General features: G+C 35.5%; 1 protein-coding gene across 1 annotated transcript in view; it reads right to left on the bottom strand.

Moving 5' to 3' along the window:
- Positions 1-3,503: 3,503 nt before the first annotated feature.
- Positions 3,504-13,325, bottom strand: part of PNPLA8 (patatin like phospholipase domain containing 8) — a 51,882-nt gene continuing 42,060 nt past the window's right edge. Inside the window, exons 9-10 of the mRNA XM_036762000.1 lie at positions 6,627-6,822; positions 3,504-4,687 (exon numbers count right to left, since the gene is read on the bottom strand). Of these exons, the coding sequence (XP_036617895.1) occupies positions 4,413-4,687; positions 6,627-6,822 (471 nt within the window). The 3' untranslated portion in view covers positions 3,504-4,412. The remainder of the gene's footprint in view (positions 4,688-6,626; positions 6,823-13,325) is intronic.

The raw sequence follows: 13,325 nt of genomic DNA, 5'->3' as shown, positions 1-13,325 counted from the left end.
AATCACTGTTAACAAATTTAAAGTGTCCTTAGTGAGTTGAAAAGTTGGGGGAAATTGTTTCAGGGTTATGATGGCTCCATCCTTAATGACAGTATTACAAAAATCAGCAGAGTTGCAAAACTGGCTAAAGTAATCAGATAAGATGCTTTAACAAATCTACTTAACACTTTGCAGCCCTACCTGTTAGAAGCTGTTCATGTGAGAGAACCTTTTGGAAACTAGCAACATGTAACAAAGTGACAAAAATGTCCTAAAAGCACCCCCACTCACTGATTTTGTACATTGAACAAGATGTCAGATGTGACTAAGTTATTTCCCATCTACTGAGAGGTCTCATTCTCTAGGACAGAAAGATGAATAATCTTTAACCTGTTTTGGTAAGTTTATGGTAAGTCATTAGCTGATTAAAGATAAAAAAATACCAACTATTATTGTATATTCTTGGTGTAGATGGTAAAAACTTGGTGTCATGTATCTCATTTTTTAGTTTGTATTTTTTTAGGTAAAGTTTGGCTTAAAAGGTTGTTTTTTTTTTTAAATCAAGTATGTTTTTAACTTTAGTTTGACAAAATTGTCCTTTATGACTGAGTAGTCATTATTCATATTTTTTTTAAAAAACACAATTTCTAGTTTCACACTTTAATGAGATGTGGGTTAGGTTCTTCAAAAAATAAAAAAAAACGTAGGGTAAGAGTCTTGAAAGAAGCCCATAACCTCTTTCTATGGTATCACTAAGTAGAAGGGACTGATTTCTAATGCCCTTCAGGCCATGTTGCCTTACTGTAACTTTTTTTTTCCCTTGAAGGATGACATTGATTTCATTTTGACCTGATTTTACCAGGACAAAAATGAATGGGAAAGTGCAGGACTGTATAATTTACTCAAGCGCATTGCCATTTAGGGCCATTTCCATGCTACTGTATTTAACAGTTTATTAACCAGAGAGAATAGGCTCTGTATATAAAGAACAGAATTGCCCACCATATCGATGAGTAATTTATTAAGAATTCTGAAATATCTACCTTCGTGTTTTTGAGCATCATAAATGTTTTTATTCTCAATATATTTTCACAAATCTTACCCAAAAAACCTCCAATTTTCCTAGAATAGCTTTAAACTTCTCAGCTTCTTATAGCTGGAAACTCATTTGTAATTCATTTTTGTGTATAACAAATTTAAGACACGGTTCTACCTCCAAATTTCCCACTCCTACTTTGCAGAATTTGTTTTCCACATCACCATGTTATTGGCATTTCAGAGCTGGACCAACACTATTGATTAATTTTGTTGATTAAGAAGCTGAATGAAGCCTAGAGAGTTCAAGTGACTTTTTCACTTCACTTCACTTCACTCAACTATGTTGAGGCCCAGCTAGAGTTCAGGATCAGAATTCTGGGTACTTTGAGGTGTCAGACTTTCTTCACTGCAACACAATGCTACTGGGAAAACTGAATTATTGCAACGGAACCAAGGATAGCCCTCACAAATGGAAAATTCCAAGTTCTAAGACACTAAATGCAAGTGATTCAAAGTCATCGTTCCTTGCCCTCTAGTAATGCCAAAGACTCTAGATATAGTGCCAAGCAATTTCTATCTTTTTATGCAAATAATTATGCAATGAATACAATTCAATTCAAAATTCATTAAGTACATGCTGTGAATAATATGAAGGTAAAAAAATGACACAGACCCTATCAATACCCAGTATCTTCTTGGCCACTGAAGGAGCTAAGACATACACATAAACTGAATATGGAGTGTGACAGAGACATGGAGAGAACTAGGCAAAAGTGCTGTAGGAAAATTTTAGGGAGGAGAGGACATTCTTAGCAAGGCACATCACAGAGGAGATGGCACCTAAGCTGAGTCGTGAAAGATGAGGATTTCACAAAGCAGCAAAGCCTCGTGAGCAAACAGTGAGATGAGCTGGGATCAGGCAAAGATTTAGCTGGAATATGGAGTACCTGATGAAAGGCTGGAATGGTAGGCTACAGTCACATGGATGAGAACCATAAAATGCTAGGGCAAGACATCTGAATTTTGTTGTAGGGTAATTAATTTTAGTAGTTGTGTGAAAGATGTATGAGAAAAAGGAAAGACTGGAGGTACATAAAATGGGGATACAGTAGGATAGACATGAGGTGAGGAAGAATTGAGCTGAAGTGGTTAGTAATATGAGCAGACAGAAAGGGACACATACTAGAGATGTGAAGAGAGAATCAAGAGGACAGTCTGCCAAACTGGATGGAGGTACCGTACCAAGTGAGCGTACAGGAAGTAAGTCACAGGACCTCGCATCTAGAGCTGGAAGGGGCCTCAGACACCATCTAGTCCAATTCCTTCCTTTTTTACAGATAAGCAAACTGACGCAGGGGGAAGCTAAGTGACTTGTCCAGGTTCACACAGGTACTAAACATCAGAGACAAATTCTCTGAATCTAGAGTCAGTACTCTTTCCACGGTACCATGCTGCTTCCAAAGGTGACAGGTTTTAGTCTGGCAGGACTGTACGACTTGGGAGGAAGAGAATGCCATCAATGGAGAGGAAGTGGAAGGAAAGGCATGTTTTTCAGGGAGAGCTAATGAATTAAAAATATATGTAATTGACACCTGTTTGGTGTAACAGGGAAGATAGGTGCTTCAGCTAATAAAAATAATACCGTCACATGCTGACACTTATTGAACACGCCATTACTGCCTGACCTTCAACAGTTCTCTCTTTCATGGGTACTTAGGCACATAAATCCTTCAATTATTTCCCCCAAAGCAGTCTATGTTGATAATTTAGCGTCGTTTGCCCTCAAAATCTTAGCAGTCATCTAGCCCAACTCTGCTGCAAGGGCAAATTCCCCTTAAAGCGTGGCTGACAAGAAGTTTTCCAGCCTCTGGATTCAAAAGTATGTAGAGAACTTGGATTCACAGAGCTGTCTGGAAATGAAATCAGCTACAATTAAGAGGTTCCCCGTAGTGATGAGCAGAAATCTCCCCCTCTACAACATTATCACTTAGATAGCTTTGCAGGAAAGTGAAAGAGATGTGGATCTTGGCCAAAGGAAGTACACACCACCAATATTAGTTAAGTGTTGTTCACTTTGAAAGTGTTAGGTCTGCTTTGCTTAAGATTATTCTCATGGTCTTGTGAAACTCAGGAGGTAGCCTGGGGCTCCACATACAGCAGAGTAGAACAATCAAGTTACCCTTCCTGAATTTTCCCTGGGGCATGCTTTCCAAACCAATGTAAAGTTTCCGGGGCAAATTTTGAAAAAGAGAAAAACAGAGATGTTTTTGATCGGCAATAAAGATGTCTTAAGTTTCAGCCAGATATATCATTGATTCCGGGTAAAATATGGACCTGGGTCAAACCCTACCTCTGACACTATCATTCACAATATCTTAGAGATCCAAATTCTTTATCTCTAAAATGAAGATCATACCCCACACTGGCTATCTCAAAGGGCTGTTCTGAGGTTTTTCTAGAGATAACACACAGAAACTTTGCACATCTTAAAAGTGCTACATCAATGTTGTTATTCATTTAATAGGTGACGTGAATTCTGTCTTTCTTTGAAACATTCCATCAGCTTGACTCTTACAAAATATCTGAACATTGCTAACATTGAAAAAAATAACATTAGCTTTTCTGGAACAGATTACTTCAGGAATTTATTTTGTTATTTTGTTAAGAATAGTTTCTTCAATGAATTCAAAGGATTAATTCTCAAACAATGAAGGACAAAGCTAGAGCTGATCTACAGAAGATAGCATACCACTAGTATGTTGAAAAGGACTGGTAGACTGGTAGACTGGTGATATATTTCTTGAACCGAACTCTCTGAAGGTGGAAGTAAATTTTAGGAGATAAAATTACATATTTAAAGTTATTTCATTTTTTGTGAAAGGACTCTAACAGAAGTAAATGCCTGTTTTCATTCATCCATTAAGAGATTATTAAACTGAAATGTAAAAATGTACTAGAATAGATTCTTCGGAAAAATTTTGATTTTCCACCAAAAAACAAAAAAAACTACAACACAACATTCAAATGAATTCAACATGATTATGGTACCTTAAGGTAAAAATAGTGGTCTAATAATTTCCAGCGTCTTGTTTGGCACAAATATTAATACGCCTCAAAACCTCACAAAAACAAAAACACCACTGTGTGTACTAAAACCAAGTAGTACAACGGGTAAGTTCCTAAAGCTCTTATAATTATTAACATCATAAAAACCTAATTCCAATACAAATTCTGAACTGTTCATGCTGGTTTGGGCAGGTTTTTTTCCAGCATATTCTACAATTAACAAATATCATACAGTTAATTTGTATGTCTATATGCATCAATTTTTCATAGAACTGGGTAGCTCTTTTAGAACAGATTTCACACTTAGGATGGTGCATGCAATTTTTTTTTCACAATTTAGATATAAATGGAAGACCTTCATACATATCTGATTTTAATTTCAGCCAATCAGAAAGTTTCTGTAGAGTTGTTTTTTCTTGGGTTAATATTTTTGCAAGCTTTTTCATTTTTTCTTCATTTCGCTCTAAATACTGAATCCCTTCCAACTGTAAGAAGTCAAGCTTTTCATTTCGACTTTCATCCAGAGGTATGTTTTCACGCATTACAGGGTTGATTCTAAAATAAGTATCAGGAGGTAAAAAGCCATCAAGCATTACATGGACTGCTGTTTAAAAACAAAAAGACATAACAAGTTAAAAATGAAACCTTCTAAATGATTAGCTACTAATTTTACCTTTACTTTTTGATTGGTCTATAAAGTTCTGCTTATTTCACCACTCATATCTTAATCACCAATGTAGTAAAAAAAAAAAATCCAGTTATAATACATACCATTAGAAAGGACTCTTCATACTTTCCTTTTCAAAATGGTAACTATTTTGAATTATGCATAAGATGAATTTAGGTGGGGCAAAAAGCAGAGTGATAAAATGAGCTAGGCTAAAAATTGGAAATTCACATCATTTTACTTCCGGTTTGCTATCGCATTATTAAATTACCAGACATTTACACAACCTGTCCCTCATACCCAGAATGCATTCCTACCTCAGAACTCTCACCTTTCTTCAAAGCTCAGCTCAACTGCTGACCCTCACTGCTCCTGCGCAACTCCCCATCCATACCCTGAAACCTTCCTTGATTCTCTCAGGTATCAATCAATCAAGTATTTGTTAAATGCCTACTATGTGCCACGTACTGTATTAGAGATACAAATACAAAGAATGAAATAATCTCTACTCTCAGGCAGCTTATATTATCTGTTAGGTGAAACAATATGTACATATGTTAGTAGCTGTGGACCAGAACACCAGTGAAACTGGGGGTGGGTTAGTGGGGAGAGTTTGAGTTAATACCAACCAAAGCTATTTTGAGCCAAGAGTAAACCTGGGAGTCTGAATTAAGTTTGCCCCACAGCTGACTGATCTGGACCACAGACAACTCTAGGACTCTAGAAGGGAGCTCCTAAGAGCCCAGTTAAACTTCCTTGTGGACTGCTTTTATTTCCTCGCAGGCTTCTTTTACCTGCTTTTACTGTCTTGTGGAATGCTTTCACCTGGGGCTTACTGAATATATTTTTATTAAAGAAAGTGAATCAACCCTCTGGCTCTGAGTGGTCCATCACACCAGGTATGGAACACACCTAGGATATAAGTATACATAGAATACAAAATAAATAAAAGGTGTTTAAATAAAAGTAATTAGGGATGTCATTAGCAGCTGCAGATACCAGAAAAGGCTTTATCAATGTAGAAGCTGGAGAAATTATATAAGGTAGCAGGGAAAGAGGGCATTCCAGGCAAAGGGGCTGACCAGTACAAAGACAAAGAGATGGGACATGAAGTGCTGTGTATGATCAACAGAGAAAAAACCAGACTGGCTGGACTGTAGAGTGTAGGAAGGGGCGTAATGTATAATGAGGCTGGAAAGATGGGGGAAAGGTTGTCAAGGGCTTTAACAAATAAACATAGAAGTTTACATTTGATACTAGAGGTAAAAAAAGACACCAGAATTTACTGAGAGTGGAAGTAACAAGGTCAGGTCTGCATTTAAGGAAAATCACTTGGCCAGTTGTGTGCGGAATGCGCTGGAGTGGGGAAAGACTTGAGGAAGAAAGGACTTAACTAAGATAGTGGTTGTGTGAATAAAGAACAGAAGGTAGATGAGAAAGCTGTGTAGATATGTGGAGCTGAGGATAATGCTGAGGTTATGAACCTGGGGGACTGGAAGAACACTGGTGAATTTGACAGAAATAGATATGTTTGGGGAAAAAAAAAATAGAAGGGCCCAGGACAGAGAGCCTTTTTATTAGTCATGGTTTTCCTCTTCAAATATCCCTCAAGCTCTTTGACTTTTCCTATGTACCCTCTTCCCTTTCTACTTTGCATTTTATTTTAGATTTCCTTGGTGAGTCTTGTGATATCATCAGTTTGGGGAACTCTCCATACAGAAACTCACCCCACTGATGTAGATGGGTGATTTGTTTCTAACTTACAGTCTAGAGGATGATCTAGGTCACTGAGAGATTTACTTACTTATGATCATACAGCTAGTATGTCAGAATCAAGACACGAGCAAAAGAAGCACAGAAAACTATAAGCACTAACCTTCTGTATCAGTAGCACTGCTGATAACAGTCGACAGTTTACTTCTCAGGCTTGTCGATGTTAAATTGTTCTTCACATCACCTTCATAACGCCCAGTGCCCAAGGATACAATACATTGTAATGGGGTATCTGGCCAAAGACACTTACATTCATGCATTGCTAAACCTGTAGGATTATTCAGTAGCAAACCTCCATCCTGAAAGTTAATAATTTAAAACAAAAGATGTTGAGAAAATAAAATTTCTTTACAAGTAAAATAATTAAAAGCATGAAAACAAAAATGTCTTTTAAATATTCTGAAATAAGATTAAGAGCAGCCTGTTAAACTGTAGCAGGAACTTAAAAAATATAGTGTTTTTAAGGAAAAATTATTTAACACAATTATAACTAAGGAGAATTTCTCTGCTGGTCCCTCTTCTTTTTGAAAAAGTACAGATGCAATGGAAAGATAAGTGATGTGAAAATTTACTGGCCTGATGAGTCGGTTTCTTATTAAGCTTTCATTTCTATTTACAAAAGCTCTCTGAACTCATCCTGGAGCACTGTCAATATTTTGCTCCAACTATTGAAATGAAAAGAATTACTTTTTAAAGGCACATTTTAATGGTTATTTTAGATTCTATACAAGACTAACAGAAAAGTACAGATATCCTAACAAATAAAGCAAAGTTTTCCTCATAAAACTGCTTCTAAATGATTTTAAATTTTATTCATTGCATATTTTCAATTTATCATATCTAGTGCTGCATGACAAATCACAAGTAGGCAAAAGCATTTCATTTCAAATTATTAAGCACTGAAATTTGTGCAGTAAAAAGACAAAAAATTAAATATACGTTTATGGTGAGTTTTTTCCTTTTTTCTTTTTGGCTGGAACTAATGGTCTAGAGAGCTTCCTGATGAATAAATTCCTTCTACCAATGGAGACTTTTTTCAATTTCTTGAATGAACTCCTTCCCTATTTTTTTACATAAGGTGTTCATCTCAGTGGCTTGGTAAAGACAGCAAAAACTCATTAATTTGAATCCCACTAAATCAGTTTGTCAATAAGCATTTATTAAGCACCTACTATGTGCCAAGTACTGTGTCAAGTGCTGGGATTACAAGTAAAGGGAAAAAAAGACAAAACAAAACAAAAAAGCTGTCCTTGCCCTCAAGATGCTCAATCTAATAGGGGAGGTATGTAAACAACTACGTACAAACAAGCTACATACAGGATAAACTGGAACTAATCAACAGAGGGAAGGTACTAGAATTAAGGGAAAATTAGAAAAGGTTTCTTACAGAAGGTACGAGTTTAGCTGGGATTTGAAGGAGGTCAGGGAAGGAAGAGATGGAGAATACTTTAGGTATGGAGGATAGCCAATGAAATGCCCAAATTTGGAAGATGGGAATGTCTTGTTCCAGAACAGTCAGTGGATAAAGTAAGATGTAAGAAGACTGGTAAGGGCCAGGTTATGAAGGGAAGCCAAACAGAGGATTTCATCTACGCGACTGGAGGTGGTAGAGAACGACTGCAGTTAATACAGTTCTGTGACTTACAGCTGTAGATGATTGCCTGGGGACACTGAGAATTTACACGATTCTTAGTCAAACAATTAATATGTGTCAGTGGGGCTTGAACCCAAGTTGTGTCAACTCTGAAGCCAGATCTCAGTCCATTATGCCACACTGATATGAAAAGAAGGGAAGGGATCTCATGCGATGAAAGAATGCTGCAGCACTGGTTCATTTTATTTTTGTGACCCTGCTGCCCAGCAGGTGAATGTCTACAGATTGACTAACTCATAAACTCAAAAATTCTTAGAGCAAATCACTCATCTAACCAAATCTTGCTCGTTTTACCAATGAGGAAACTGAAGAAAAGAGGTAAAGGGGAATTTGATCAAGGCCACATAGCTAGTAGATGGCATGGCCATGATCCAAACTAAGTTCTCTTAATTATAGATAGATAGTGCAATGAGCCAAATCTAATAAGATAAAATAAATGTCAAGTCCTACACTTCGTTAAAATTAACTTCATGTGATAGAAAAGGGGTGGCTAGACAATGATTCATATGAAGAAGAGTTTGACGTGTGAATGGACCACAAACTAAATATGAATCACCAATCTGATATAACAGCTAATAAACTTCTGTGAGTTTAGTAAGAGAGAGGCATGGTACTAGGAACTGTGTCTAGGGAAGAGATCACGCAAGATGTATGGAATAAAAATATAAACTTTATATAAACTTTAAGGTTTGCTAAGCACTAGACATGTCATCTCATGTTATCCTCAAAAAACACCCTGTGAGTGTTATTATCCCCATTTTACAGATGAAGAAATTGAGACACAGAAATCCCCTTGAAATTACATCTTTCAAGTAGTCCTCTAGCTTTTGCTCATAAATGGATGCCTTATATCTCTCAGGGTAATCCATTCCCTTGAGAAAGTTCTAAATGTTTTCCTTACATCCAGATGAAATCTATCTCTGTAACTTCTACCCATTAACACTAATCATATCCTGTGGGACCAGAGATAACAAGGCTAGTACTAAACATTCCCAGTATTTTCAACTTTAAATGCTATGAACCCAAGATCCTTCATCATCCTGGACATTCTTTCCTGGGCACTCTCTATCAATGTCTTTCTTAAAATGGGGCATCCAGAACTCAATACAGTCATCCAGATGTGTTCTCACCAGGACAGTATAGAGCAAGATAATCATCTCCCATGTTCTGGCCACTTCCTTTATTATTTAAATAAAGCTACAGTGTACTCCTTTACATGTATCCACCTCCTTGTGAACTCATACCCACCTTTCTATAGGACTATATGGCTTAGTTGGTGAATGAGAAGAAGAAAGAACTCATACTTTCCAGAATATATGCTAAACTATCTGATATCTCTATTGCTGCCTCTTTCCACCACCAATTATTTCATGTCTTTCCTTATGAATTTGTAACCATTCTTCTATGTTTTCCTTTCAGATATTTCCTCCCACTTTTAAAAGCTGCTGCCTTCAAATCCCCTCAGTGTTTTAGATTTTCTTCTTTGTCCTGCTTCCACTAGGTAGGTTCCCCTCCACTACATTCTATATCGGAGTGTTTTCTTTTGCTTTTGTATACACACACACACACACACACACACACGTATATATATAATATATATATTATATATATATACATATATATAATATATATATTATATATATACATATATATAAAATATATATATTATATATATAGAGAGAGAGAGAGAGAAAGAGAGAGAATTGTCTGATTTCTGCCCCATGTTACATTGCTTCATGTGTCATTTTGCTGGAAATGTTAATTTTTTGAAATCTCAATTTTAAAAAGTAGAATTCCATGAATTTCAGTAAACTTTACTTTCCTGCAAGCAAGAAAGTGGTATAGCATGGGATGGCACACAGGTAAGTCAAGAATCCCAATAGGGAAGTTCAGAACATCCTTCCTTCAAAAGTACTCCTTTTCCTTATTCCCAATCTCTGAGTTGACAATATTTCAAAATTTAAAATGAAAATATTCCAGGTTATTTATCAAATGCTATTAGAGAGACAGAGGGAGGTGGAACTCAACCAGAATACCAAATATTTATTGAAATCATGCTACTTTGGTTCCATATAATGCCTTTCCCCTCCAAAAAACCTGAATGTTTTCACTTATCTCATATATCCTCACAACTAAATCATCACTTTACTACCTAAAAAAGACCAAAAGATGATGAGACATGGCTAAGATAAAGACAAACACTTTTCGTGGCTAAAAATCCATCTGGACTGGAGGCCCCTTGATTTCTAATACATGTGATCAAAAGACAGTGTGGCCCATGACACGTGGTGACATGACCTGAGCTTTAGTTCCAGTTCTGTCTCCAGTTAGCTATGTGATACTTAGCAAGTCACTTAAAACTCACTAGAGTGAAGTTTCCTCATCTCTACAAAGTTCCTTAGAGGTCTCCTTTGGGAAGCAGGGTAGAGGGATGAGAACAGGACTAGAGATTAGGAGAAGTAGTTTTAACCCAGAAAGTAGTTCATTATATGGCCTTGGGGAAGTCACTTTACCTCTAGAGATCTTAAGTCTCCTCATCTGTAAAATGGTGGATTTGCAAGATATCAGCTCAAGTATCTCTTCTAGCTCCAAGATTCTGTATTTTCACGCCTCTTCCACTGGATTATACTTCTTTCTCAAAGTTATTCTTTTCTGCCATGCTTCTGCTTTTACTCCATTAACCAATTATGCATTTTAACAATTAGTGTGGAACAACTTTAGCATGAAGTCAAAAGACAAAAATTGTCTAAATAGGGGCAATATAAAAATCAATGGAATATCACTATCTTAGCTGGCTGCTGGTGGGGTGACACTCTCTGCAGGGTTTTAGCCATTGGGATTCTCAGAACAGGTCTCATAGCTCTACCCCAAGGGCCTAAGCAGTAGCTTACCTCAAAGCCCTCACATTTAAAGTGGATAGCAAAAAAAGCCCAGATAGTTTTCTATTCATTCTTTTGATGCAAATGAAGTGAATTTGACAAAAGAAAGGCCTGCATGCTGGTGGTACACTAGCTGGGAAAATTCATCGGTGACACCCAAGGGATGTAACAGTATTGTTGGAGGAAGACCTTTTGAATTGTGATTTAGTTAGCTTATTCCCCTTTCAGGTTTCCTATTTCCCTTTCTTTGTCTTTCCTACTTCTCATGATTTTATTATCAATTCAGAATAAATTTTTTCAAATTAATAGTTAACTATAGCTTTTTATGCTCGAAATTAAGACAATAGACACTGAAATAATTCCTAGTTGAGAAGTAAACTAAGTGAATATTCATCTCCTAAATTAACAGCACCATTTTATAAAAGAGGGAAAAAAAGCCAAAAGATAAAGTTAAATTTCTACTTAAGGAGAACTTCAGAACAAAACTTAAATTACCTATAAAATTACCTGTAAAGGAATTCAATATTTTCTTTTAGTATGGGGTTCAGATTTCATTGGTGTGGTGACTTTCCCAAGACTAAATGCCCCACTCAATGCTAATCAACAAGTCTTACATAACTTAGAATCACAAAAATAATTTCAAGTAAAAACTTGCTTTCAGCACTAAACTTTAATGTATAACAAAGAGGGCACTGGATACATCTTACAGATTAAGAACCAATACTATTTAAAACTAGATAAAAAATGTTTATTTTTTAAAAACTATCTTTTTCTACTAGATTTTTTAGCTTGCAACACAGTAAAATACCAGTAATTCAGATAAATCGAAATATGTAATGTTTATACTTAATTTTTTTAGTTACTTTGACTAGAAGCGATCAAGGTTTAAAAAGTGTTTCCTAGTAAGGGGCCATAGAAAACCCTTTGATAAGACTGATTCACAAATTATTGTTGCTCATTTTTAAAATGCTTGAAGGAATTTATTTGATAAAAATGCATTACCACCACCTATATTTTGTTTACTTGTTCAATACATCTGTGATACAAGCTAAGGCCCTTTGCAAATTATAAGAAATTAAATTACTGGAATATACATCAATGGGATTTTCTTACACTTTAGTATTTTATTTTCTAACTAACACATCAAACTATGACACTAATAACATGACCATATAACTAAGGAAGCTGAACAATAAAATCAGCTTCTTATCCAAGACGTTTTTGAAATAACTTTAAAAATAAATAAATGTCAAGTGTAAAAGATTGTTTCAATTGGAACAAAATAAAAAAAATAAATCACTGTCTAGCATTCATGTGACAACCTATTTCAGTAAGCTATTCTTCTAAAATATACAACTAACAGAAAAACGTATAAATATTATCAAGTCTCAGAAAAAAACCAACAAATTTAATTAAAATAATCTTTTTCAAAGATAATAAAGAATAATTTCTTTTAAAAGAATGAAAACATGAAATTAACTTGAAAAATTGATTAAAAATTCATTTTTTCTTAAATATTGACATATACAATGTTACAGTACATAACTGATGTGCATCATTAACCTCAAGCACATGATTTATGCTAAAAATTCACAGGAAAGATTTCCTTGAAATGTAAGCTATTGTTATTAATAATTGCTCTTAATGTATATTTAGATAATTACAGTAATAGTTATCAGAGCACTTCCTAAGGATTAATAATCACACAGGGTTAATAGATCTTGACTTTCTTATACTATCACCTCTTTCCAGATGGTCATTAATCTGCGAAAAAAATGCTCTGATTCATTCATTCATCTTCCGTTAGAGATTGGGATGATAGTGAAAAATAAATTTGCCAGAAGTACCACACGAAAACATTTAAAGTCATATACTTCCCAGACCATACTATTATTTTAAAATGCAAATTACCGTTAAAGCTTTATTGTAAAGCACAAAATCTGTCAACATTTAAAAGCTGTATATTTTGAAAGAATCCTCATTCTCTTACAAGAATGAAAAAATAAATTAACAAAGGCCACCTTTGCATAGTCACAAAGAATCAAAAGGGGGGAACTAAAGATTTGTTGGCCAGATCCATCAAAAAAACACTGAAAGGCAAAATTCCTATTTCTATACCATACATCTTTGTCTACAGCAGGGGGGATTATTTGATCTAATTCATATTTTACATATGATGAAACTGACACCTGGAAGAATTCAATGAATTACCAAAGGCCTCACAATTAACAGTAGACCCAGGGCTCCTAAGTCCCAGTGTAGGCCTCTT

The sequence above is a fragment of the Trichosurus vulpecula genome, chromosome 5 (assembly GCF_011100635.1).
Source record: "Trichosurus vulpecula isolate mTriVul1 chromosome 5, mTriVul1.pri, whole genome shotgun sequence".
Taxonomy (NCBI): Eukaryota; Metazoa; Chordata; class Mammalia; order Diprotodontia; family Phalangeridae; genus Trichosurus; species Trichosurus vulpecula.
This window is presented reverse-complemented; position numbering and strand designations above follow the sequence as displayed.